The 24,409-nt window shown below is 40.1% G+C and overlaps 1 protein-coding gene across 2 annotated transcripts in view; it reads right to left on the bottom strand.

Annotated features, from left to right (window-relative positions):
• The window catches only part of CCT8 (chaperonin containing TCP1 subunit 8), a 43,216-nt gene that overhangs the window by 5,112 nt on the left and 13,695 nt on the right, over positions 1–24,409 (bottom strand). Inside the window, exons 1-11 of one of the 2 annotated variants that reach the window (XM_054468628.2) lie at positions 11,816–12,113; positions 8,521–8,611; positions 7,705–7,784; positions 5,851–6,000; positions 5,185–5,365; positions 5,010–5,071; positions 3,265–3,402; positions 1,663–1,841; positions 804–870; positions 642–729; positions 442–557 (exon numbers count right to left, since the gene is read on the bottom strand). In XM_054468628.2, the coding sequence (XP_054324603.1) occupies positions 442–557; positions 642–729; positions 804–870; positions 1,663–1,841; positions 3,265–3,402; positions 5,010–5,071; positions 5,185–5,365; positions 5,851–6,000; positions 7,705–7,784; positions 8,521–8,611; positions 11,816–11,875 (1,212 nt within the window). In that variant the 5' untranslated portion in view covers positions 11,876–12,113. Of the gene's footprint in view, positions 1–441; positions 558–641; positions 730–803; positions 871–1,662; positions 1,842–3,264; positions 3,403–5,009; positions 5,072–5,184; positions 5,366–5,850; positions 6,001–7,704; positions 7,785–8,520; positions 8,612–11,815; positions 12,114–24,409 lie in introns of those variants that run through there. The other variant, XM_063659832.1, reaches the window with a different exon arrangement.

Raw genomic sequence — 24,409 nt, forward strand, 5'->3', positions numbered from 1 at the left:
CAGTCACTGTTACTCAAATACATATTACAAATTTGGTAAAAATGAGTGGGTGGGGCAAATTTTCTTAGTGCACAGTGTCTGGTATATGAAAAGGACCAAAGTGAAGAATAGAAATAGCACCATATCATTTTTGCATATCCACAGATACAGCACTAAGAACTGCTTTAGCAACTAAGAGTACATTACAATGGAAAACAACTATAAACAATTTTTTTTAAAGCTCTGTTTTGCTGTTAACTCTGTACAATCTTTTTTGGAAACTATCATATTCAATAACAGTGGACACTTAAGTCTTAGGTAAAAACAAAAACAGGTGCTTCATTTCATATAAACCACTCATTCTGAAGTTCTCATGATGTGCAAGAGTCTGCAAACCGTACTTTTAAGACCATATAAATTACTCAGACCTTACAAACTACTAAGATTATCGCTAATACTGACCCTTGTAAGAACTTTGAAAGTATTAACACCATCGTCTACTGCCCTTTCTATGTCATCCATCAGATTGTCTGTAGAGCCTCGAAGTACTATGGTAGAAATGGCGCCATCTTCCTTTTCTATCAAAAAATTAAATATATTTGGTGATTAAATACAAGAAGCTAAAGCCCTACACTTAAACATGTTTTACCATTCCTACATACCATGCTTAAAAACCACCACCTGAGTATCTCCAACTTCTGAGAGGTAAACACTGTCACAATGTCCCATTTCTTCAAGGACAGGAGGTGTCTGTAAGAAAGTGACTGTTGTAATAAAAATTCCATCATGTTCAACTATCTTTTAGTGTTTTCCAAAATACATACCAATCTAGGAAGAGCTGTAGCACCAACTGTTTTACAGAGTCTTCGGAGATCCCATTTTGAGTTTAGCCTTTAAAAAACACAAAGACCTTAATAAAAGTTTTAATCAATTTCAGATAGCATATAAAGTTCAAATTAAAGAGGAACCTGTATACCAGCCCCCATGTCACATTCCTTTGACAATGGATTTTAACTCAGAACATGTCTGGATTGCAATGAACACTGAGTCCAGGAAGCTGATTCCTGACTCTGTGAGTGAGTCCAGCTGGCCAATAGTACCACATCTTAAGCCTGTGTTGTATAGCATTGTTCTAGAATTGGGAGAATGGAAGTCACTTTAGGATGTCAGTGGTTTATAGTTCTAAAACACCAGAGAAACCCTTATAAAACTCAACAGCATATAGAAAATTTTTGCTTTACTTTGTGCAATCAATGTTCTGTGAACAAGAGTGATTTATTTTGCACATTTTATTAGGTACTAGGGATGGTGGTAGGTAGAAATGGGTAAGTTGTCTAGTGTGCACCACAAATGTGTTCATGGATTAAAAGGGATCTTCCTGACTCCACACTCTGATAGGCAATGCACCAAGCTTGTGTCTAGTCTCTTGGACAAGTTGTTCCTTTTGCCTAGAATGCTTTTCCCTCTTCAATTATCTGGTAACTGGTTCTTCAAGCTCTCAGCTTAAATTTATGTTTTCTCAGAGGTGTTTCCTGACCCCTCCCCAAACTAAGTCCTTCTGCTATTTGACCTAGTACCTTTACTTTCCCTTTATTAACAGTCTTCATGGTCTATTTTGTTTAGAGTTGTCACCACCAAAAAACCATTTATGATATAGGTAAAAAGAATTCGGCTTTTTCTTACCTCACTAACATGATATTATATTTATTTGCATAATGAAGAGCCATGTCTGCCACTTTGCCACCTGTTACTACGACATTTGCACCAGTATCAGCAATAGCTTTGACTTGTGCATCCATGAGATTTTCTTCTCCCTTACTAAAATTCATCAATTCTTCAGCAGTCTTTATCAACACTGTTCCCTGGCAAAACAAGTAAACATTCCCTTTAAAATCATTTCACTACGTTGGCGTTCAAAGTCATTAGATAATAGTTTACTGAAGAAATAAAGGTTTGGCAAAAAAAATGATAAATGTGCATATATTATGAAGCAGCAGAATACTATAGGTGTGAAATAGAAACTCAGCTTGCTTTTAGAACCCCCTCTCAAAACAGATGCATCTGCTTTTGATAAGTACTTAGGTGGAAAAGTACTTTTATCTATTTATTTATTTATTTTGAGACACTCTCTCACTCTGTCACCATGCTGGAGTGCAGTGGCAGGATCTTGGCTCACCGCAACCTCTGACTCCCTGGTTCAAGCGATTCTCCTGCCTCAGCCTCCCAAGTAGCTGGGATTACAGGCAAGCGCCACCACGCCCAGCTAATTTTTGCATTTTTAGTAGAGACGGGGTTTCACCATGTTGGCCAGGATGGTCTTGATCTCCTAACCTCGTGATTTGCCTGCCTTGGCCTATGCTGGGATTACAGGCGTGAGACACCGTGCCCGGCCGAGAAGTGCTTTTATTTTAAATATGTCAGGTAGGTAGGTGTCCTGGTGTTTGTCTTTTGACAAAGGCTAACTGGTGTTACCAAAACAACATTGTGGTTCTCAAACTTTTTCTAAAATGTGGACTAGGCCGGGCGTGGTGGCTCATGCCTGTAATCCTAGCACTTTGGGAGGCCGAGGCGGGTGGATCACTTGTGGTCAGGAGTTGGAGACCAGTCTGGCCAACATGGAGAAACTTTTCTCTATTAAAATACAAAAATTAGCCAGAGATCACTTGAACCCAGGAGGTGGAGGTTACAGGGAGCCGAGATCGTACCTCTGCACTCCAGCCTGGGTGACAAAGCAAGACTCTAAAAAAAAAAAAAGAAAAAGAATAAAATACAATAAAATGTGGACCAAATGACCAGACCCACCTCATGCTACAAAATTTTAAAACTATCAACAACTTGGATTTCAAGAATTCTAGAGATGAAGTCAGCCACTATTGACTATAAACACAAACTTCAAACTTTCTAACATGTATTTTTAGAAACATACCTACCATTTTCAAATTACATTAGCTTATCTTGTTTCAGGATGCTACAGAATGTCAACTTTATTTTTGTGAAGAGCACACAAAATACTCACATTCTCATATTCTTTCACTTGCTGAATGTATAAGCTCTACTAGAAGGGCTGTGTGTCAGAATAAATAATACGGCCACCATCTTTATATTTCAAGTTTAATGTTCAGTAGTTGAATTAGATATTCAAAGACTATAAATCTGGCATAAAAAAATAGGTAAGATCCTGCAATGTTCAGTTTTTTTAAGAAGTACTTACTGGTTTAAGAGCTAACTCAAACAATCTGAAAGTGCAACCCCAATTATTACTTTTAAGGTCTGAAGTCTACATACCTTAGTTTCTGTTATCATGCCATCAAAAGGACAAGAGTACACTGCTATTTTTGCATCTTTGACAGATGTTACATCACCTTCGGTTTCCTTCTTAAAAACCATGCCATGCAATACTGAAGAGGAACTGATACCAGAGCCCTAAGGAATTGAATACCAAAACCATCAGCAATCTCATGAAAATAACATTACAGTCAAACTGTTGATTCTCCATATACCAAAAATATCCCTTTCTAAAATAAAGTCATAAACCAAGGCAGTGACTCCTGGGATACGGGGTGGAGTGGTGGACATACAGCACACCCTTCTGCTCGAGGCAGAAATCACTGAGGGAATGAGCTACTTTTAGGGAGGGGAGGTCCTTCCATGTACTGGGAAGAACCAAAGGCAGAGAACTGCTCTTAGCCATTCAGTTACCTAGAACTTGGTGCCAATATACCAGCCACAGCTGTCAGTACTGCAAATGTGTACAACACAGAACAAAGCAAAGATTCTGTTCTCACAAGGTTACATTTAATGGGAAAAGCTGGCAGTACGTGGAGGGAGACAGCAAACATAGAACACATGAGTATCTTCGGGGAAAGCACATGTACTCATGTTACGCTAAATTCACATTAACAATCAGAATGCCAATGTGCAAAACCAAAACCACTCCAATGATAGGTTTTACTCTATCAAGCACATTTTATCAAAAATATACTTTAATATTTTAATACTAACATTAAAGTGTGAATTCTATTACTGAAGAGGAATAGGACAATTTCCACCCCACTCAACACCGTCTTATAAGCTTATTATAATTCAGAGTATTATGAAGAACACAAAGAAATTAGTATTTTGCACTGGGCGCGGTGGCTCACACCTGTAATCTCAGCACTTTGGGAGGCCAAGGTGGGCAGATTATGAGGTCAGGAGTTTGAGAGCAGCCTGGCCAACATGGTGAAACCCTGCCTCTACTAAAAAAATACAAAAATTAGCTGGGCATGGTGGCATGCACCTGTAATCCCAGCTACTTGGGAGGTTGAGGCAGGAAAACCGCTTGAACCTGGGAGGCGGAGGTTGCAGTGAGCCGAGGTCGCGGCACTGCACTCCAACCTGGGCAACAGAGCCAGACTCCGTCTCAAAAAAAAAAAAAATTTAGTATTTTGTTTATACATTGTTCTTAAACCCACAAGACATCAGAGAAAATGACTTTATAAGGAGATAATATGTCAATATCCTTTTAAACTTAAATAGGTAGTAGTATTATTACAACTTAGCAACATCAAAATGTTACAAAATAATGCCTCAAAGGCCAGGCCCGGTGGCTCATGCCTGTTAATCCCAGCACTTTGGGAGGCCAAGGCAAGTGGATCACCTGAGGTCGGGAGTTCGAGACCAGCCTGACCAACATGGAGAAACCCCATCTCTACTAAAAATACAAAATTAGCAGGGTGTGGTGGTGCATGCCTGTAATCCCAGCTACTCGGGAGGCTGGGACTGGAGAATCACTTGAACCAGGAGGCGGAGGTTGCAGTGACCCGAGATCATGCCATTGCACTCCAACCTGGGCAACAAGAGCAAGACTCTGTCTCAAAAATAAATAAACATACAAATAAAAATAATGCCTCAAAATAAGTCCTAAGTGTCCAAATCATGAAGTTAACATTTAGGTTTAGATGAACACATTTTTCATCTTTTTGCACAAAAAAACAAAAAAACACACAAAACTGACCTAGATATGTAGCATTAATGCATTTTCTACTTACCAGAATTTTACAAACTCTGATGTTATCAACATTGAAATGGCCGGAATCAGGAAAAATAGATACTGTTAAGAAAATGAGACATATCAAAAGATTATTTTGGGACAACAGAGAAAGTATCTAGTCATGTTAAAGACATTTTTATTTTGGATCTTTTCATTTACTGATATTTACTTACCGCATGCCTGAGCAATAAGCTTGGCCAGAAATACTTCATTACCATATTGTTTACTCATTATGGAGGTACGAAGTAGAGATGAGACTTCATCAATATCTCGAAGGTTTTTTGCAGAACAACATACCAAATTAGGAAGAATCTCATGAGCTTTTCTGCAGGCTATTTCATAACCTTCTATGACCTAAAACATAAACAACATTTCCTATTCTGACATGACTTAAAGTAGCTTATTTTGGTAACTCAATGCATATGGATGTTTATTTTTGATACAAAATGACAAAGAATATACTTCGGAATAATACATATAGTAGACTCTACTAGTTATGAATGGAGGCTTAGATGACAGCCCAAATTTGAATCTTAACTGTACCTAACTCACTAGCTATGAGATCTTGGACAAGATTTTTCTAATTTTAGTCTCTTTTCTCATCTAAAATAAAGTGGGGAAAAAAAACAGATAAAATGGGATTATAAGGCCTCACTCATAGGGTTTTTGTGAGACTGAAATGATACTGCATGTGAAGCATATGTACTATAATGGCTGGTACAGAGCAAACTGCTCAGTGCATGTTAGCTACTACTATAATAATGATTTTAGTTTATGTTTTAAGCAGGTGTATATGTAAGCAAAAATTAAGTAGGAGTAAATTATAAATGAATACTTGCCTCTGAAACTGACAGGCCAATCCTCAGAAGTTCTTCAGCTAATTCCAGGAGAGCTCCAGCAAATACGAGAACAAAGTTTGTGCCATCTCCAACTTCTTGCTCTTGCATATGAGAAGCCATTACAATCATTTTTGCAGCAGGATGCTGTACCTAGTAGAAAAGGTAATATCAAGTTAAACATCTGATCCTTAAAGCAACATAAAATTGTTCATTTCCATTTCTTAAATAGACTCAATTTTCTTGTAGATTAGGTAACTCCATCTGATCACACTGCTACACTGCTATACGCTACTTATAGTGTGGTCACAAGAAAAAATCCAAGTCCCTTTATGCCGATCAGCACAAATGTATCACTATAAATAAGAATTTCAAAGTGCATCCTCTTTTGGTGGCCTCTACATACAGTGCCACACATATGGTTCAGCATATCATTATATTTCACTAAATTAAAAAACAAAGTAATTACAACCACCAAACCTAGGTATTTTTTAAAAGCCTTCAGGAGAACTAAAATAGATACCACTTAACTTGGTCATGACTCTCAATATTTTACCATATATTCTTGTTGTAAGGGTTATCATTTGTGATTTAAAGAAAAGGAGGAGTATAAAATTTTTCTTAAAATATAACATAATTTTATGTGGATTTTATTCTTAGGATTTTAGATACCTTTACAGAAACAAGCCAAGGAGTAAGAACTGAGAGCAATGAGAAAACTATAAAAAGTCAGCCCTGTGATTTTATTATTTTGACAGTATCACCACTGTATTTTAATAACTCCTGAGATGTAACTCCTGAGATCATCAGTGTGCAACATTAACATTCACAGTGACAAATCCTTGTACAAATGTTTTGTGGAGTTAAAATTTAACTTTTAAGTTCTTTAAGAATTTATATATATAATATGTATTTTTTTTTCTTTTTTGAGATGGAGTCTTGCTCTGTCGCCCAGGCTGGAGTGCAGTGGCGCGATCTTGGCTCATTGCAACCTCTGCCTCCCAGGTTCAAGTGATTCTCCAGCCCCAGCCTACTGAGTAGCTGGAACTACAGGTGTGCGCCACCACGCCCAGCTAATTTTTTTTCTGTATTTTTAGTAGAGATGGGGTTTCACCATGTTGGCCAGGCTAGTCTCAAACTCCTGACCTTAGGTGATCCGCCTGCCTTGACCTCCCAAAGTGGTGGGATTACAGGCGTGAGCCACCGCGTCCAACCAAAAATATATTATTTAAGAGGTTAGAAAAATGTTGATTCTTCTATAGTTTCATTTAAAACAAAAGATTAAGTTCTAGTGCTTTCAAGGGCTAAGGTTCAGGAAAATTTCCTGAAGTTGAATATAATTACAAGGCGGGAATGAGGAATGGCTCTCTCTGCCTGTTCAGGTGCCAGATCTTCCTTATAACCCTGCTGGCAGGCAGTATCTATTTTATAGACTCTAATAGTAAAAATGAAGCTGAACAAAGTAAAATGCCATCAACCGATTGTTTTTATTTTCACAAAACCTAATGGTTGGATCTTTTTAAAAACCACTGTTACATGTATACGTTTTTGCATTGTGGAATAGTTCACTTCAGAGTCACTCTATAGAATGAAAACAATGGTAATCAATTTCATATCATAATTAGCAATGTATCACAACCAATCCCTCCATAAATTAATAACTTAGGAGATTTTTAAGATTTCAGTGGCTAAAGCGTTCCATCTAAAGAGGACTCTTTAGAACAATCTGTACAATAAATTTTCAAGTTGGAAAAACAGTCCCTTATCCAATCTGAAATAAGAGATTTCTTCTAGTTCAAATCTACTTAATTTCGATGTCACCAAAATATTTCTTGACTTTTTAAAGAAACAACTTACTTCTAGTTCTCTTAAAATAGTTGCTGCATCGTTTGTCACAAACAACTTCTCCAAGTGGTTGATAACCATTTTGTTCATTCCTCAAAAGTAACAGAAAAAGAAAGCCATTATTAATCAAATCCTTCCCCAAATACCCAGGAAAATCTAGTAAAAAAAAATATAGATTTGTATATTAAAAAAAGAGCTTTGCAAGAAAACACATACTATCTATTCTTCAAGTTTATCTTATAGCCCCATGGGCATTCTCTGACTGCAGACTCATATTCTTTCTTTCCTTTCTAATGTCCTACAATATTTACTACATAAGATGCCAAATCTCACATTTTTGCCAATTTCTATCTTCTGTTTGCAACATGACTGTCATGCAGCAAGTGCTCAACAGAAATTAACATGTAAAAAGGCCAAAATAATCTACTTAGTATATTTAGTTGTATGTTTATTCCATTAAACTGTATCATTTAAATTTAATTGGTGGTAGAAGGCAAGAGGAAGGAGAGAATTTTCTTCCTTAAACTATGTCACTTTTATATTTAGTGTTTGTCAGAATGAACATTAGGTACTATCTTACTAGTCAAAGTGTTACAATTTTTCTATCCTCTCAACAGGATAAAAAGTAATATATTGACCTCCATTTTTCTAAGGAGATATGAGTTGATTGAAAATTAGAAATAACTAAAAATTGGAAATGAACTATTCATTGAGCTATCAAATTAACTTCCGAAGCCATACTATAACATCCTCAGAACAAGTTTGAAAGAAGACGTAGTACACAATATTCTACTACTGTATCTTTACAAATATTAATTTAGAAATTACCATTTGGTCCATATGCTGTACGAGTGGTTTGGGCAAGTTCCTTGCAAGCTTGTATGTTTCTATACACAGCCTCTTCTAATCCTGAAAAGTGCTGTTAAAAAAACAACAAAAAACCCCGCTAATTAGACAGGACAGTGAAACAAGAATTTTCAAATACAAGATATCTTTGCTTATATCTTGCCTCTAATAAAGAGGGAGGAGCATAGCTTAGGTATTTGGCACAAGAGGGCTGGTTACAAATCTTAGCTTTCTGGCTCTTTTTAAATTTGGGCAATTTTCTTAATATTTCTTCATTATAAAATGAGGTAATTATAATAGTACCTAACTCATAGGATTGTTGAGACAATCAAACAAGATTTTTTAATGTAGAACACAGCATTTGATATTCATAAAGGATGCATACGTTTCCTCTCTAGTTGAATGAATAAAGTATAACATTTTGGGGGACCGCAGATACCTACTTACACATCAAATCATAAGACTTATAATTTTTTTATTAAAAGTAGTGAAAAGTACACGGAACCATGCTAAGACTAATTAGAGAATGGGTATGAGGTACTTCAAGTAGAATACCTTTCCAGAGTTTATCAGTATTTTCTAACTAACTGTTGAAACGTGGAATATTTTTCTTATTGTGTTAGAATCTGGGCTTCTGTAAAGCCAGAAGTTCTTTAAGTATGTGCCACTGAAGTGTTTAGAGACTGAATACTTTTTTTGAATTGCAACATTATCCCAATGTATATGTATTGAAAAAGTGAACTGCTCACAGTACTAAAAATTCTCACAAATTCTACACTGGACTTTTTTTAGAGTTGAGGTTTACTTGGGTCCTCAGATGTATTTCACTAATCTACTGTGCATGAGAACATTTCTTTAGAGAAGCGCTGCCCAGTACAGTAGCCACTGGCTACATGGGGCTAGTAAAAGCAATTAAAATAAATTTTCAAGTAATTAAAATTAAAAAATTCAGTTCCTCAATTGCAGGAGCCACAGTTCAAATGCCCAGTAGATACATGTGGGTAGTGAATATCACATTGGACAGCACTGAAACAGCATATGTCCAGCACTGCAAAAAGTTCTATTTACATAGCACTGCTTTACAATACAAGCCATGATTTTGTGATCCAAAACCAAGGTTAATAGCCATTACTCTTTTTTGAGAGAGAGAGAGTCTCCTCTATCGTTCAGGCTGGAGTGCAGTAAGCTGAGATCGTGCCATGATCTCACGTGCCACGTGGGCCTCCCGGGTTCAAGCAATTCTGGAGGCTCAGCTTCCTGAGTAGCTGGGACTAGAGGCGCGCGCCACCACACCAGGCTGTTTTTTTTGTATTTTTTTGAGAGGCGGAGTTTCACCATGTGGAACTCCTGGCCTCAAGTGATCCACTCACCTCGGCCTCCCCAGTGTTGGGATTACAGGTGTGAGCCACCAACCGCTGCCAATAGCCACTACTTTAAAACCATCTTCAGCAATAAGAACTGTATTCCAGCAATAACACTTAAGTCTGAACTCCTGGCTTACACTCTTGCTTCTTCCCCTCACTCCCCATTCTGTGAGAAACTACCATCTGATCAGATCCCCTCATTCTCATACTTAAGACCCTTCAATGGTTTCCCAACCCACTTAGGATAAAATGCAAATCCCTTTTCAAGGAAACAAGGCCCTACATATCCCGGCCCTTGTATGGCCCCTCCTCTGAATTTACCATTCTTCCTTTCTTTGGTAAGCTTCAGCCCTATAACCTGTTGTTGTTGTTGTTGTTGTTTAAAAAAAAAAAAAAAAACCGGTCCAAATCATTCCTTCCTCAAGGTCTTTGTACTAGTTAGTCCCTGAGCCTGGAATTTCCCCCTAAGTAAGAGGTGGGGGGAAACAGCCCAGGCTCAAGGGCTTCTCTCACTAAGCACTGAGCTAAGAGTTCTTCCCTAAACATCTAAGTGTTCTGTCTATTCCTGATCCTTCTTTTACAGACATTTTTACCTCCTGTCATCCTCTACTATAGTGCAGTTTCTTTCATCATTATTTGGAATTCTCTTTTTATTTAATCATTATTTCTGCCTTAGAAGGACATACACTCTACGAGAAGTGGGACTTTTGTCTTTCACTGCAGTTCCTTCAGTACCTATTTATTGAATGAAATAGCTCAGTGTTCTGTAAGAAACTACTAGCACTGGAATGACAAACAATGTTTTGTGATACACGAGTTTTCCAAAACTGTATTAGTGAAAAAAACCCAAATTGGAAGCTATTATCGCAGCCTGATTTTTTCAACGGAATCAGCCCATATCATTTTCAAAAGATTATTCCACCAACACTTACCTTAAACCCTGACATTTACTTACTATACCGACATTATTTGAAAAGTGCATCCTACAAACATGAACCTAGTTCTATTAAACTGTTAATGCTCCCCGTACCTCGCATAAAACCTTAAATTCAACCACACTGATCTATTTCTTGAATTAACAAAATCTGGAGGACATACAGAGGAACGCAATTTGAATAGCACAAGAGACAAATTTATCAATAGTGCAGTAAGATATTTTTTAAAACTATGCTACCGAACTAACGTTCAAGACAAGGCCATTAAACAAAACAGTGTTAACTGCACCCCTGTATCACTTATCCTGCAGATTACACAGAACTCAGACACCACCTCTTGGTCCAATCTCCATAATTTAAAGACGAAGAAAACAAAACCCAAGACAGTTAGATTTTAGATTAAGCCAGCTAACATAAGTTGGGACCGGAACTCATTTGGCTACAACGCGTGGCTTCTGTCAACTAAGCTGAAAGCCGTATGTTTCTCACTGGGAAGGAAGCAACCAAGACCCACCCAGCCCTTTTTCCCAGTCTCTTCTCTGGATCGCCTAGTTTTCGTTCTTTCCCATCCTACAACTCGCGAGCTATGTGTCAATCGACGTCGCAGTTCTCAAGACAATTTCATCTACGTTATTCAATTTCACCCTCACAACCCCTTTTAAGGGTGACGGGCCTTAGCCCCATTTATGGATGGAGGCAAAACGCATGCGGGGTTTCACGTCCGTCCACCTTCAAGGTGTACAATATCGATCGTGCCGCCAACCCCTGGGCCTTCTCCCGGTCGCGGAGGAAGAGAAGTGCCTGCAGGCTCCGGGGGCCAAGCCCTTCCAAAATCACCTTCCTTTCTGGAATCTTCTCTTCCCCCGGCCGCTGTGCCAGGGCAGCACACTCAGCCCGTTAGTAGGCCCTTCTACTTCGCCGCGGCCGCCGCAGCCCTATGCTGACTCTCCCACCTCATTCCTTTCCTTCAGCCCTTACTTTCGCTCCCTCCTTGAGCATCTGGGCAAAGCCCGGAGCCTTGGGAACGTGAAGCGCCATTGCCAGCCTGCAGGAAGCCGTTCACGCGACCGCTCGGAAGACCGCGGAGGAAGCGAGGAGCACGCACAGCCTTCTGGGGAAGCAGCGTGCGGCCGCCTCAAGCTCTTCCTTGCTCTTCAGTTAGCCCACCCTTTCCCCGCCGCCAGGTCTGAAGCATCGCGAGAAGAGCAACTTCTGTGGCCAGAACCAAGCTGACGATCCCCGATCGGGTAGATCGATAGGGCGGGCCCAGGGAGCGCCTCGGGTTTCTGGCTCACGCACGCGCAGACATCCCAGGCCGTGGGAGGTTGCTCCAGTCTGTGCTCTCTGACCATACTCAGTAGTCGGGGCGTTAGATTTTTGCGGTTTTTGGTCTGGGAGACACACATCGTTAGCTTAATTTCCACGTAATCTTCCAGACCCAGCCACCAACATCAGGGCAGGTGTGCTTTTTTTTCCCGAGGCAGAGCATCTGCCCCATCCCCCAAAATTGTCTTTGGGCGTCCGCTCTGTGTTGGGCACCATAGGAAGCGCTGGGAATGCGCATGATAATTAAAGTCGTCACTAAGGGTAACGTAGTACATATCAAGTGCTCACGTGTGCCAGATTCTGTGTGATCTGCTTTACATGCGCCAGGTTCTGTGTGATCTGCTTTACATGCAGTATCTCTGTTAATGGTCAATCTTAAAAATTAATGAATTGTCGATTAAAATACCATTTAGTTTTCCTTCCATTAAATGGAGACGATACCATTAAAAATCAAAAATTAAATGGTATTGTCCCTATTTTGTAGAAGGGAAACTGAAATTCACAAACGGTAAATAATTTTCCCAAGATCACAGAGCTAGTAAATATTAAAGCTAGAATTCCTATCCAGATCAGACTTATTGTAAAATGCCGGTTCTTAACCACTATCTATATTCCTCTTTTCTACTTCTTCCTGGGAATATAAATCCCTTTTACTCTTTTAAGATCAGATATAAATACATATTTATCTGATTTATATATATCTAATATATACATTTTATATAAATATATCTGATTTATATATGAATTTATAGATAAATACAAATCCCTTTGGCTTGGTGGCATGCACCTGTAGTCTCAGCTGCTTGGGAGGCTAAGATTGGAGGATCTGCTTGAGCCTGGGAGGTTGAGGCTGCAGTGAGCTGAGATCATGCCACTGCACTCCAGCCTGGGCAACAGAGTGAGGCCCTATCTCAAAAAAAAAAAAAAATTGCAAAAATGTAAATGCCACTGATATGGTTTGGATTTTTGCAAAAATGTAAACGCCACTGATATGTTTGGATTGCCTGCCCAAATATGATGTGGAATTATAATCCCCAGCTGAGTGACTTCTCATAAGTGACTTCTCATAAGACCTGGTTGTGAGTGACTTCTCATAAGACCTGGTTGTTTAAAAGTGTGTGGCACCTCCCCAGTCTGTCTCTTCCTCCTCCTCCAGCCTTGTAGGACGTGCCTGCTTCCCCTTCACCTTCCATCTTGATTGTAAGCTTCCTGAGGCTTCCCCAGCCATGCTTCCTATACCGCCTGTGGAACTGTGAGCCAATTAAACCTCTTTTCTTTATAAATTACCCAGTCTCAGGTAGTTCTTTATAGCGATTCAAGAACGGACTAATACAGCCACCCTTTTCATTCTTGGAAAATAGAGATATTTTAAATAAAAACATACATATCATCATGCGATAGGATTATTGTTATTTTTAAAATAACGTTAAAAATTTTTCGGTTTTAATTTCTAATATAGAAAATATTGATACCTATAACCCACATAAATAAAAGACCTTTGGAGAAGTTAATAATTTTTAAGAGTCTAAAGGTGTTCTGAGACTGATATGTTAGAGAACTACTGCAATGATCAGTCCCGAACAACAGAACAATCCAAGATTTTTCCCTGCATTAGCTAAGAAATAAACAAAAGCACATTCCTCTGACTCAGAGATAATATTACTTATAAAAACAGCTAACACAAAATAAAACTGAAATAAAACTGAAAGGAGTTAAAATGACAGCTGATTAATATATATTAATATATATATTAATCTATATTTAAAGTGACTTCGAGGCCTAGGTTCTGGTCCTTGTCTCACTGGTATCTTCTCCATTTGGCATTAATGTCTTGTATTCTGGCCCCAGTACCTGGAATAGTTCGTGCTGTCTGCTTTACCACTTCTGCCTCAGGGTCTTTGCCTCTGCTGTTCTTCCTACCTAAAATGCTCTTCTATTCCCTTTTGGGTGAATTAATTCTACCTCAGTATGCAGACACTTTCATTAGAAAGTCTTTGATGACTCCCAAGACATTCGCTGTTTGTCATTCTCATAGCTTCTGTGTTTCTCCTTCATAGCACTTACCACAGTTGTAATGACAGAATTATTTGTCATCTTTCTCCACCAGCAGGTAGGTGATGAATCACCAGTACTTATACTGTAATTGGACAATGCACGGAGTAAGGAGTCAATAAATCGGCATCAAATGAACTACTGGGTGACCAAATGGATATCCAGAAGAGGAGATCGAAGAATTGAGGTGCTGTGGTCTCAATATTTGTGTCCCTCCAAAATTCACCTGTTAAAATCCTAGGCCCTGAACTGATGGTATTACGTAGGGCCTTCTGGGAGATGATTAGTTCATTAGGTCTCCACCCTTATAAAAGATTAGCGCCCTTAGGAAAGAGGCCCAGGGGAGCTTATTTGCCTTTCCACCATGTGATGACACAGCTAGAAGGTGCTATCTATGAACCAGGAAGCAGGCCCTCACCAGACACTGTATCTGGAGCACCTTGATCTTGGACTTCCAGCCTCACGAACTGTGAGTAACACATTTCTACTGTTTCTAAGCCACCCAGTTTGTAGTATTTTGTTATAGTGTGTCCAGAATTGGTGGGTTCTTGGTCTCACTGACTTCAAGAATGAGGCCATGGACCCTCATGGTGTTACAGTTCTTAAAGGTGGCATGTCCAGAGTTTGTTCCTTCTGATATTCGGATGTGTTCGGAGTTTTTTCCTTCTGGTGGGGTTCCTGGTCTCGCTGGCTCAGGAGTGAAGCTGCGGACCTTCGCGGTGAGTGTTACAGCTCTTAAGGCCGCATGTCTGGAGTTGTTTGTTCCTCCCGGTGGGTTCGTGGTCTTGCTGGCTTCAGGAGTGAAGCTGCAGACCTTTGCGGTGAGTGTTACAGCTCATAAAGGCAGTGAGGACCCAAAGAGTGAGTAGCAGCAGGATTTATTGCAAAGAACAAAGCTTCCACAGTATGGAAGAGGACCCAATCGGGTTGCCACTGCTGGCTCTGGCAGCCTGCTTTTATTCTCTTATCTGGCCCCACCCACATCCTGCTGATTGGTAGAGCCCAGTGGTCTGTTTTGACAGGGCGCTGATTGGTGCGTTTACAATCCCTGAGCTAGACACACAGGTTCTCCACGTCCCCACAGGAGTAGCTAGATACAGTGTGGATTGGTGCATTCACAAACCCTGAGCTAGACACAGGGTGCTGATTGATGTGTTTACAAACCTTGAGCTAGATACAGAGTGCCGATTGATGTATTTACAATCCTTTAGCTAGACATAAAGGTTGTTCACGTCCCCACCAGACTCAGGAGCCCAGCTGGCTTCAGCCAGTGGGTCCCGCACTAGGGCTACAGGTGAAGCTGCCTGCCAGTCCGCCGCTGTGCGCCCGCACTCCTCAGCCCTTGGGTGGTCGATGGGACTGGGCACAGTGGAGCAGGGGGCGGCGCTCCTTGCGGAGGCTCCGGCATGGCGGGCTGCAGGTCCCTAGCCCTGCCCCGCAGGAAGGCAGCTAAGGCCGGGCGAGAAATTGAGCACAGCAGCTGCTGGTCCAGGTGCTAAGCCCCTCTCTGCCCTGGGCCGGTGGGGCCGGCCGTCCGCTCCGAGTGTGAGATCCGCCTAGCCCACGCCCACCCGGAACTCACGCTGGCCCGCAAGCACTGTGCGCAGCCCCGGTTCCCGCCCGCGCCTCTCCCTCCACACCTCCCTGCAAGCTGAGGGAGCCGGCTCTGGCCTCGGCCAGCCCAGGAAGGGGCTCCCACAGTGCAGTGGTGGGCTGAAGGGCTCCTCAAGTGCGGCCAAAGTGGGAGCCCAGGCAGAGGAGGCGCCGAGAGCGAGCGAGGGCTGTGAGGACTGCCAGCACGCTGTCACCTCTCAATAGCAGCCCAAACAGATTAAGACATGGGAGGTATGGTCTCTATTCTTCCCATCCAGACGTATATGAAGTAAAACCAGAAAACTACACAAAGCAATCAAGAGGGTTTTTGCTGCAGAGTCTGCAAAAGGCCAAGGAGACTGTAGGTTTCTGTTATAGTGATTCAAAAGCCTGGGATCCTCATGTTAGGTGCTGCCTGAAAACGTGGCCTCCAGCCTCCAGGAGAGCTAAAAGCTGTGAGGATTGGGGGTTGGGGATGTCTGAGCCGTCTTAGCATTCTGATAAGGACTCAGTTCACTATTTGTTTCTAGTTACTTTGTTTCTGTTTTTTTCATTTTTTGTTTGTTTATGTTAAAGTTTTAACCCCTGTACGTCAGAATTGTTTAATGTTTTTGGCTTGTCTATGTGTTTTGATTTTTTTTGTATTATTATTTAATTTTCCCAATTCCCATTAAATCCTTAACCTCCTGACTTTTCTTTTTCTTCCTCCATTTGTATTGTGTATTTCATGTTACTATATCATCTTATGTTTCAATATTTTTCTGTTGAATTTTAATTCTTTTGTTTGGCTTTGGAGTCTGACTCATTTTGTGTTGGCTCATTATTTTGCTTCAGGATATTTTTGTTGTTGTTAAAATCTTTTAATATTCCTTTATAAATTTAAATTTTTTTCTCTTTTAATCGAATATATTTAGGCTTAAGAGGGCACAATAATTTATACCCTTATTCATTTTCTGAGTTTGGAAACAACAAGAAAATAGAGGGGTCAGGAGGCTGGAATTCAGTCTCGCTGGACTACGGAGAACGTGGCCTAGAGTGAAAGCACAGGCATGCTGGGCATCATTACTGCTTTGCACTGAATTCAGAGAAGGAGAGACTTTAAATGGGTTAACTCCATGCAATCAAGAAAGGTGGCCCCATGTCAATCCCTTACCAGGGAGGTAACTTCCAATGTGGGTCAGAAGGAGTGGACTGAGAGGCCGAGAATTGGGGGGAACCAAAAGAGTAAGACTAAACAATACTCTCCTCTCAATATAATTGTTACTTTTGTTAATCTCCCTGTAAACCTCCCTCCCACTCTTCTGCCTTTTATCTATGGAGTGGGGATGAGGTTGAGGGGAGACTGGGCCTAGGACTACCATGTTGGTCCCACAGTTCCACTTAGTTTCTGTCAGGCACACATGAGACAAGGCATGGCTAAGGTAAAGTCCTGACTGATTCGACTGGTAAAGATACAAGGACACTTTTTTAGAATCAGACAGTTTATTAGTTACATAGATGACAAAAGGAAGACTAGCCAAATGTGCCAACTCCTTGAAGTCATTGTTCTGCTCATCAAAAAGAATGACACTGAAACCAAAGGGACTTGGAGATTGCAATGTGAGCTGGGTAATGCAGCTCGGTGGTTTTATGTTCTGCCACTCTATTAAGAGAGGGTGAAACAGGAAGACCTATGTCTCATCAGAACACTGGAGGTAATGAGAAACTGCTTCATGACAGCTTCCCAGGTGAGATCAGGAGGTGAAAGGAAGATGGCCTTGGAGAAGCTCTTTGCAGGTCTCCATCTTCTTGTGTTCCAGGTGGATCACAAGGCATTTGGCAAGACTCAGGCCACAGGAGAAGCAGTGCCAAGAGACAGGAAGGAAGTGGCTCTGCCCTGGTGTATCCACAAAGGGCATGCAGGCAAAGGCCCAAGCTAATCTGAGTCTTGGCCAAATGCCAAGCTATTTCTTAGCTTTGGCTTGCTTCCTTTTCTCTGTGGGTCTCTCAGCTTCCCCATACTGTCTCTCCACTCCCCCCAGGAAGGTCTCTACGTGTTTCATATTCAAACATCGCAAGAGGGAGCATCTGATTGGTTCAGTTTATTGCTTTGCCACAAAAAGCCCCCAGGTTCTGCTAAATTTTCAAGTCAAGCAACTTCAGAAAATACAAGTTTCCATGGCTGTTTTGGCTTAAGCAAGAATTGGTGGTGCACTCAATGGCAAACGAGGGCCAGGGTCATGTGGGTCATCTGTAACCTTGGTGTGAGAATGCTCTGTGGCTGTTTTGTTCCAAAGTGGGCTCTGTGTGTGGCCCACATTCAGAGTTTCAAGAATAGTCCAATCAGTCTACTTGAGGCTGTACTGTAGTGAGTAGCTCCCTTAAAGTCTCTCCAGGTTAGGGCAAAGTCACAAGAAATGAAATGTATTATAATCACTCCCTGTTTATTACCATTCTAAGAGGGAAGATCTTGAACTGGATGAAAGTGATTGATTCTTTTCTTAGTTTAAATGTTGGTTTAGTTGTCCTGGTGTCTTTTGTGCCTAGGTGTGATTGAGCTGGTTAGATTAATGGGAATGAGAAGGGTGAAATGGAGTGAGATGCATTTAAATCCTATTGGTGATATCTTAGATATCTAGAGATGAAATCTTTATTTCAGGTGACTTGAGAGAGAAGGTTCTCTTGAGCCTTTATGAATCAACTGTTGATGAACTAAAACTGTGTTTATCAGTCTCTCTTTCAGCAAAGATAGAAGTTACTGTCATAGTTCCCCTGATCAGTGCTAGACTGGCACACGTGGGGTCTTGTACTGCAAAGCTGGGAAGCAGAAACTGTGTTTCTTGGATTCTGTTGCAGTTATGGCTGTGGGTACAAATAAGCCTCCACCAATTAGATACTTTCATGCGAGGATTGGAAGGTGGTAGGAAAACAAAGCCTATTTTCATGCTGTTTTGGCATTTCTGTCATAAGCCCCTACGGCTGCCATGGTTTAAACAAGAATTCCTGATGCACTTATGGGTGTCCAGGGGCCAGGGTCTTTTGTAAACTTAGTGTAAGGAATGTGATGAGATGATGCATTTTTGGCACCTCTTTGCCAAAAATACATCTTGCTCTCCATGCTTACAGATGTACAAGGGCAGCCGTGGGGCTGGCGACAGCTTCGTAATCCTGGCTTCCTGCTTTCTTGGTCACAGCCCTGGTGGTGTGTTCTTGATCTCAGTCCATCCAGTGGCATTGTTTGATCCCTCCCACCTTGCTGATCATTCGTAGTGTAGCCCCCAAGGTGAGTCATTCTGTTACATCTGGGACCTATTCCCGGAAGTCCATTTTAGAGCTTGCTTCTCCAGCCCATCAAGAGTTTTTGAAGGATCTGATTCCTGTATTAAAGCCCTTCTGCTTGAGTGCTTTTTGTTTCCTACATGCTGTATGACATAATTCCTGTGTTTATGATTGTTACAAAGCTAAAAACAGCCATGGCCAGGCTTGTGAGCTCACATCAGAAATGAAATTCAGAAGTCATTCAGAATCTTACCAAATCCAGTTTTTACTCTTGATTTAAAAACATTTTACTTTTAAAAATTAATTATTGTGACTCGCCCAGACTTGGCAGTTAGAATTGAATATCAGGAAAGGTTTTAAGACAAACCTGACGAAGAAAGTTGAAGTAGTCACAATATCTAGAAATACAAGAGGGCCTCTTTTCTCAGGCTTATATTTTGAGGTAAATTTCCTCTCCTTAGTACATGTAGGGAACATTTCATTTCATAGTTTTGCTGATTAAAAAAGCCAAATTATGTAAATTACCTGGAGGAGGTTTTCTGCTATTAAAATTGTTTATGGTCAACCCGGCGCGGTGGCTCACGCCTATAATCCCAGCACTTTGGGAGGCCAAGGCAGGCGGATCACGAGGTCAGCAGATTGAGACCATCCTGGCTAACACGGTGAAACCCCGTCTCTACTAAAAAAAAACCAAAAAAATTAGCTGGGCGTGGTGGCAGGCACCTGTAGTCCCAGCTACTCGGGATGCTGAGGCAGGAGAATAGCGTGAGCCTGGGAGGCGGAGCTTGCAGTGAGCCGAGATCGCGCCACTGCGCTCCAGCCTGGGTGACAGAGCGAGACTCCGTCTCAAAAAAAAAAAAAAAAAATTGTTTATGGTCTGTTAGTATCTGGCCTTCCCAACTTGATTCTGATGGACCAAAATATAGTATATTTCCCATCTCTCCCTTTGTAAAGAAAGGTAAATTTACTCTTTCTTTTATTATGAATTCATCAGTTTACTGGTTATTCTTTTTTATATTTTAGCCAGTTTCCCACCACAGATTGCAAGTTTGCGTTCCTCAGACCATTGTTCTATGGAAGACGCAGGCTTTTGGCAAGTTTCTTCCACATCAAATTACTTTTCTTTCTGTATATTTTATGCAGAAATCTTTCAATAACAAGATAAGATTGTTTGCAACTTTTACTGATCTTTACTTAATATTTGATTCTGTGCATAGGAACGAGTTGTAGGCGAGCCTGCTTATGTACAATATTGAACCCAGTCCTGATTCTTATATAGAATTTGCATCTTAACACCAGTGCAAAGACCTGGGTTTGATAAGTTAAATGATTATTTCAAAATGAGTAAAACAGGGATGTTTTGACTACTTTGTTTCTTTTTGTTTCATAATATCATATTACTTTTGGATGAGCTAACTGAATCTGTCCCTCTTTCCACTGAGAGTAAAAGTAATAATTATTATCTACTAATATTATTAAGTTCATAGATGACTCTAGCAGCTCTTGGTCCTATTTCCTAATATTACATAAAGAAATGGCTTAAGTTCAGGCACTGCATTAGTTAGCGATTGTTGTGTAACAAACCACTCCAAATCTCAGTGGCTTAAAACAACAGCTACTTCTTATTTCTCACATGCCTAGGACTGGTTGGGTGGTTTGGCTGATCTGACCAAGCTTTACTGTATTAGGCAGGGATTGTTTATGTATCTGCCGTCAGCTGGTGGGTGGGCTTGGGGTTGGGGAGCAGTGTTGGCAGGCTTGGAGGTCTCAGCTGCAACAGTTCAGCTGTGCATCACATGGGCTCAGCCTCCAGTAGGTTACCTGGGCTTGCTCTCATGAAAGTAGAGGGTGCCAAGGGAGCAAACAGAAATGTGTAAGCACCTTGTTAAATTTGCTATTAGCCCATTGGCTGAAGTAGGTTATGTGGCCACACCCAGGATCAGTGTGGCAGGGCAGTATCAAAGACTGTAGATACATGGAGGCATGTAAGTTGAGGACAATAGTGCAGTCAGTCTACCACGGACACTCTAAAACCCCAGTCCCTGTTTTTGGCAAGAGTTTTCCAACATTCATTTACTTTGTGTTCAACAACTTCATTCAACAGGTTTCTTAAGAAAATATTGGGATCAATTTACTTTGCAGGATTCACTAGAAAGCAATATTGCTTAAATTAAGGTGTCATTTTGATGTTTCACTGAGCTTTTTTTTTTTCTTGAGCCCCCACAGCAGGTGACTATTAATATCTGTATTGAAAAAAAAACTCTAGCTAAACATAAGTGTCATCGTTCTTTGTGTCATAGAGCATTGGTGTCTTACTTTCCCATTTAATTATATTTTGAAATGAATTCAGAAATGTTTGGAGGGCATGATATTGGTCCTTTCTAAAGGTACTTGGGTGTTTTGCCTTGGGCAGTTCCTCAATTTTCTTTGCCTTACTCTATTACACAGAAATCTGCACCCTGGACTCTAATTTGAGAAGATAATTTCTAACCATTCCTTAGCCAATCCTTATCAAATGCCTAATTGCAAAAATTTATGTTTGAGCAAAATTCCCTCAATGCCATGCAGTACATTCTCATTTAGATAATTAATTTTGCCCTCGGAAGAAGCCAGACCATTAAAGTTTTAGTCCTTTGGAGAACTGAGTTTGATAAATTGCATTTTGGTATCATGCCATTGTCTTATAATAAGGAAAATTAAAAGGAACGGCAAACTATCATAGACTGTTATCTCTCCTCGATGCCTGTTTTTAATGGATGTCAATCATTTCATTACATGGTATCCTTTTTATATGACCTGTGGGAAAAATTTATCTCATCTTTCAACCATGGTTTTTATTTTATGGCCGCTATGAATCTTCCAATGTTTTGTTTCTCTCTTTAACTGCTGGAAACTTAGAGCCAAATGTGTAGCCCATCTCTACCAACTCTACAGGGCTCTGGTGCAACATTTCTGTCTACCACTCTTAACATTTGCTTTTACTATTTTCCTGATTGTTCTTTCTTTTTTGCTCAGACTATCTCAACTTAAAAAAAATCCTTAGTGATTTTATTTGTTTTTATAAGCCACATCAAGTTCTTTATGGAATCAGCTGGGGTGTGTGTGTGTGTGTGTGTGTATATATATATGTATGTGTGTATATGTAATATACATATATTACATCTCTTTATATAATATATATATCTCTGTTTTACTCATTCTGAAATAACCATTTAATATTATAATATATAATATATATAATTGTATATAACATGTATACACACATGTATATGTATATATTTTATGACGTATAATATATGTAATATAATTATATATAATATTAAATGTATATATACATGTATAATACGTATATATATATTTTTTACCAAAATTGCTAGTTTATGAATTCACAGATGGTTTGGGGTTGATTAAAGGGATTAGCAATTTCACTTTAGAAAGATTTTGTTTTTTACTTAGAAGGAAGAATTTATAATTTGTGGCTTAAACTAGAAACACTACCACATCATAAGTAGCACAACACTAAAGCATAAAAAGCAATCTTGAGTCCTTCTTACATTACTATATATAGATTCTATTAAAAACAATAATGGGAACTAGAGGGTCATTGTAGAATATTTTTTCTTAAGGTCTACACACTAATTGATTCATGTAAGATGGTCCCTGATTTGTTTTAGGTACTTAGCCCATGAGCCAGTACTTATTTTTGTAGTTGGATTAGTAAGGATGCTTGATGGTTCAAATGCTTATCAGCCGTCATCATTCTCACTTGCCGTGTTCTTAATGTTTTGGCTATTTTTATTACAATGATTTCCTCTGGGATTTTCATTAGGGTCAGTCATTAGCCTCAGGGGAATAAAATCAAGGGAGGATCTATGTGTCTATTTATGTAGCAGTCTGCTAGAGCAATTACATTTTCTCATTGCTATTTGATTAGACTATTTTCTTTCTTACCAGATATTCACTCTCTGACTCTATGCCAAATGCACCATCGAGGTGAAAGTTAAATCACATCAGGAATCTCAATGAAGAAGGAGGGTAATGGTTACCAAAAATCCCTTCCAAAAGATCTTTTCATTCCCTGACATCATCACACAGCGATTTTTGACAACTTAGGCAAATATAGTCTAAAAGCAATTAGAAATTAACTTTCTGAGATGAGTAAGAAAGTTTATTTAGGAAATGGAAGTGAGAAACGAGAAGTAGAGGAGAATATGTTTGGGAAATGTAATAATGCAACTTATCTCAAGGTGATTCTCAAACTTTGCCAAAAATTCACAAAGGAAAAAAAAAGTCAGCAAGGAAAATACCTGTCTCTAAGCCCATATTTTCTCTCATTTGAGGTATGGAATAACCCTTAAGCCCTTACCGGGGTCCTTCTGGACTGAGAATTGTTGTAAAGTAATACTGCTCAGGTTCGTAAGTTTTATAATCTTGTTTCTCACACAGAGCAAATGAGAATGGGGTGGGAATGTGCAAGCCAAGAGCAGTCAAACCTGCCAATAGTAGCAAAAGCGACAGCTAGACCAACAAGGGCTTGACATGCTTCAAGGAGACTTGCTCACCAGAACTTGAGAAACATAATTGAGGCTTTTAGGTGAAACCATTGCATTGCATGTAGCCGTGTATTACGCTTAAAGTGATCATTGGCTATGAATAAACAAAATAAAGATCCCTGCACCTTATTTAAGTGGTCATTGGACATAAAAAATGCATTTAGGCTGAGGCAGGAGAATGGAGTGAACCCGGGAGGCGGAGCTTGCAGTGAGCTGAGATCATGCCACTGCACTCCAGCCTGGGCGACAGAGCCAGACTCCGTCTCAAAAAAAAAAAAAAAAATGCATTTAAATTCTATAAAAAATGATTCAAAGTTTACTAATATCTTTTTGTTCTTGTTGGGGTGAACTTTGCTTGTCTGCAAAATTCATTTATGTAGAAAACCTCGTTCTCCCCAATATTGTATGTGAATGAAATGTTGCCGTATTTAACATTAATTGAATGCCAACAGCATGGTTAGTATGTTGTTTGAAGGAATGTTGCGATGGCTTTGATGCAGAATCATAACTCTCTATATCCCCCAGGTGAAAGACAACTTGAGTGGTTAAATTACTGTCATGCAAAGCGACTAGATGGTTCAGCTGATTGCACCTTTAGAAGTTATGTGGAACGAGGCAGCAGATCTTAAGGTATGACCGCCTTCCCCCAACCCCTTCCTGTAAAACTGTCGACTATAATCCTGTTTTCAGTGAAAACAGGGTGGGAAAAATGTAGGAAAGAAGCAGAGAGAAATGGACCTTGGAAGTCTCTAACCATTACTGTTGGCAATCTGTGGGAGGTCGGCAGACT

The sequence above is a fragment of the Pongo pygmaeus genome, chromosome 22 (assembly GCF_028885625.2).
Source record: "Pongo pygmaeus isolate AG05252 chromosome 22, NHGRI_mPonPyg2-v2.0_pri, whole genome shotgun sequence".
In the NCBI taxonomy this organism is placed as follows: Eukaryota; Metazoa; Chordata; class Mammalia; order Primates; family Hominidae; genus Pongo; species Pongo pygmaeus.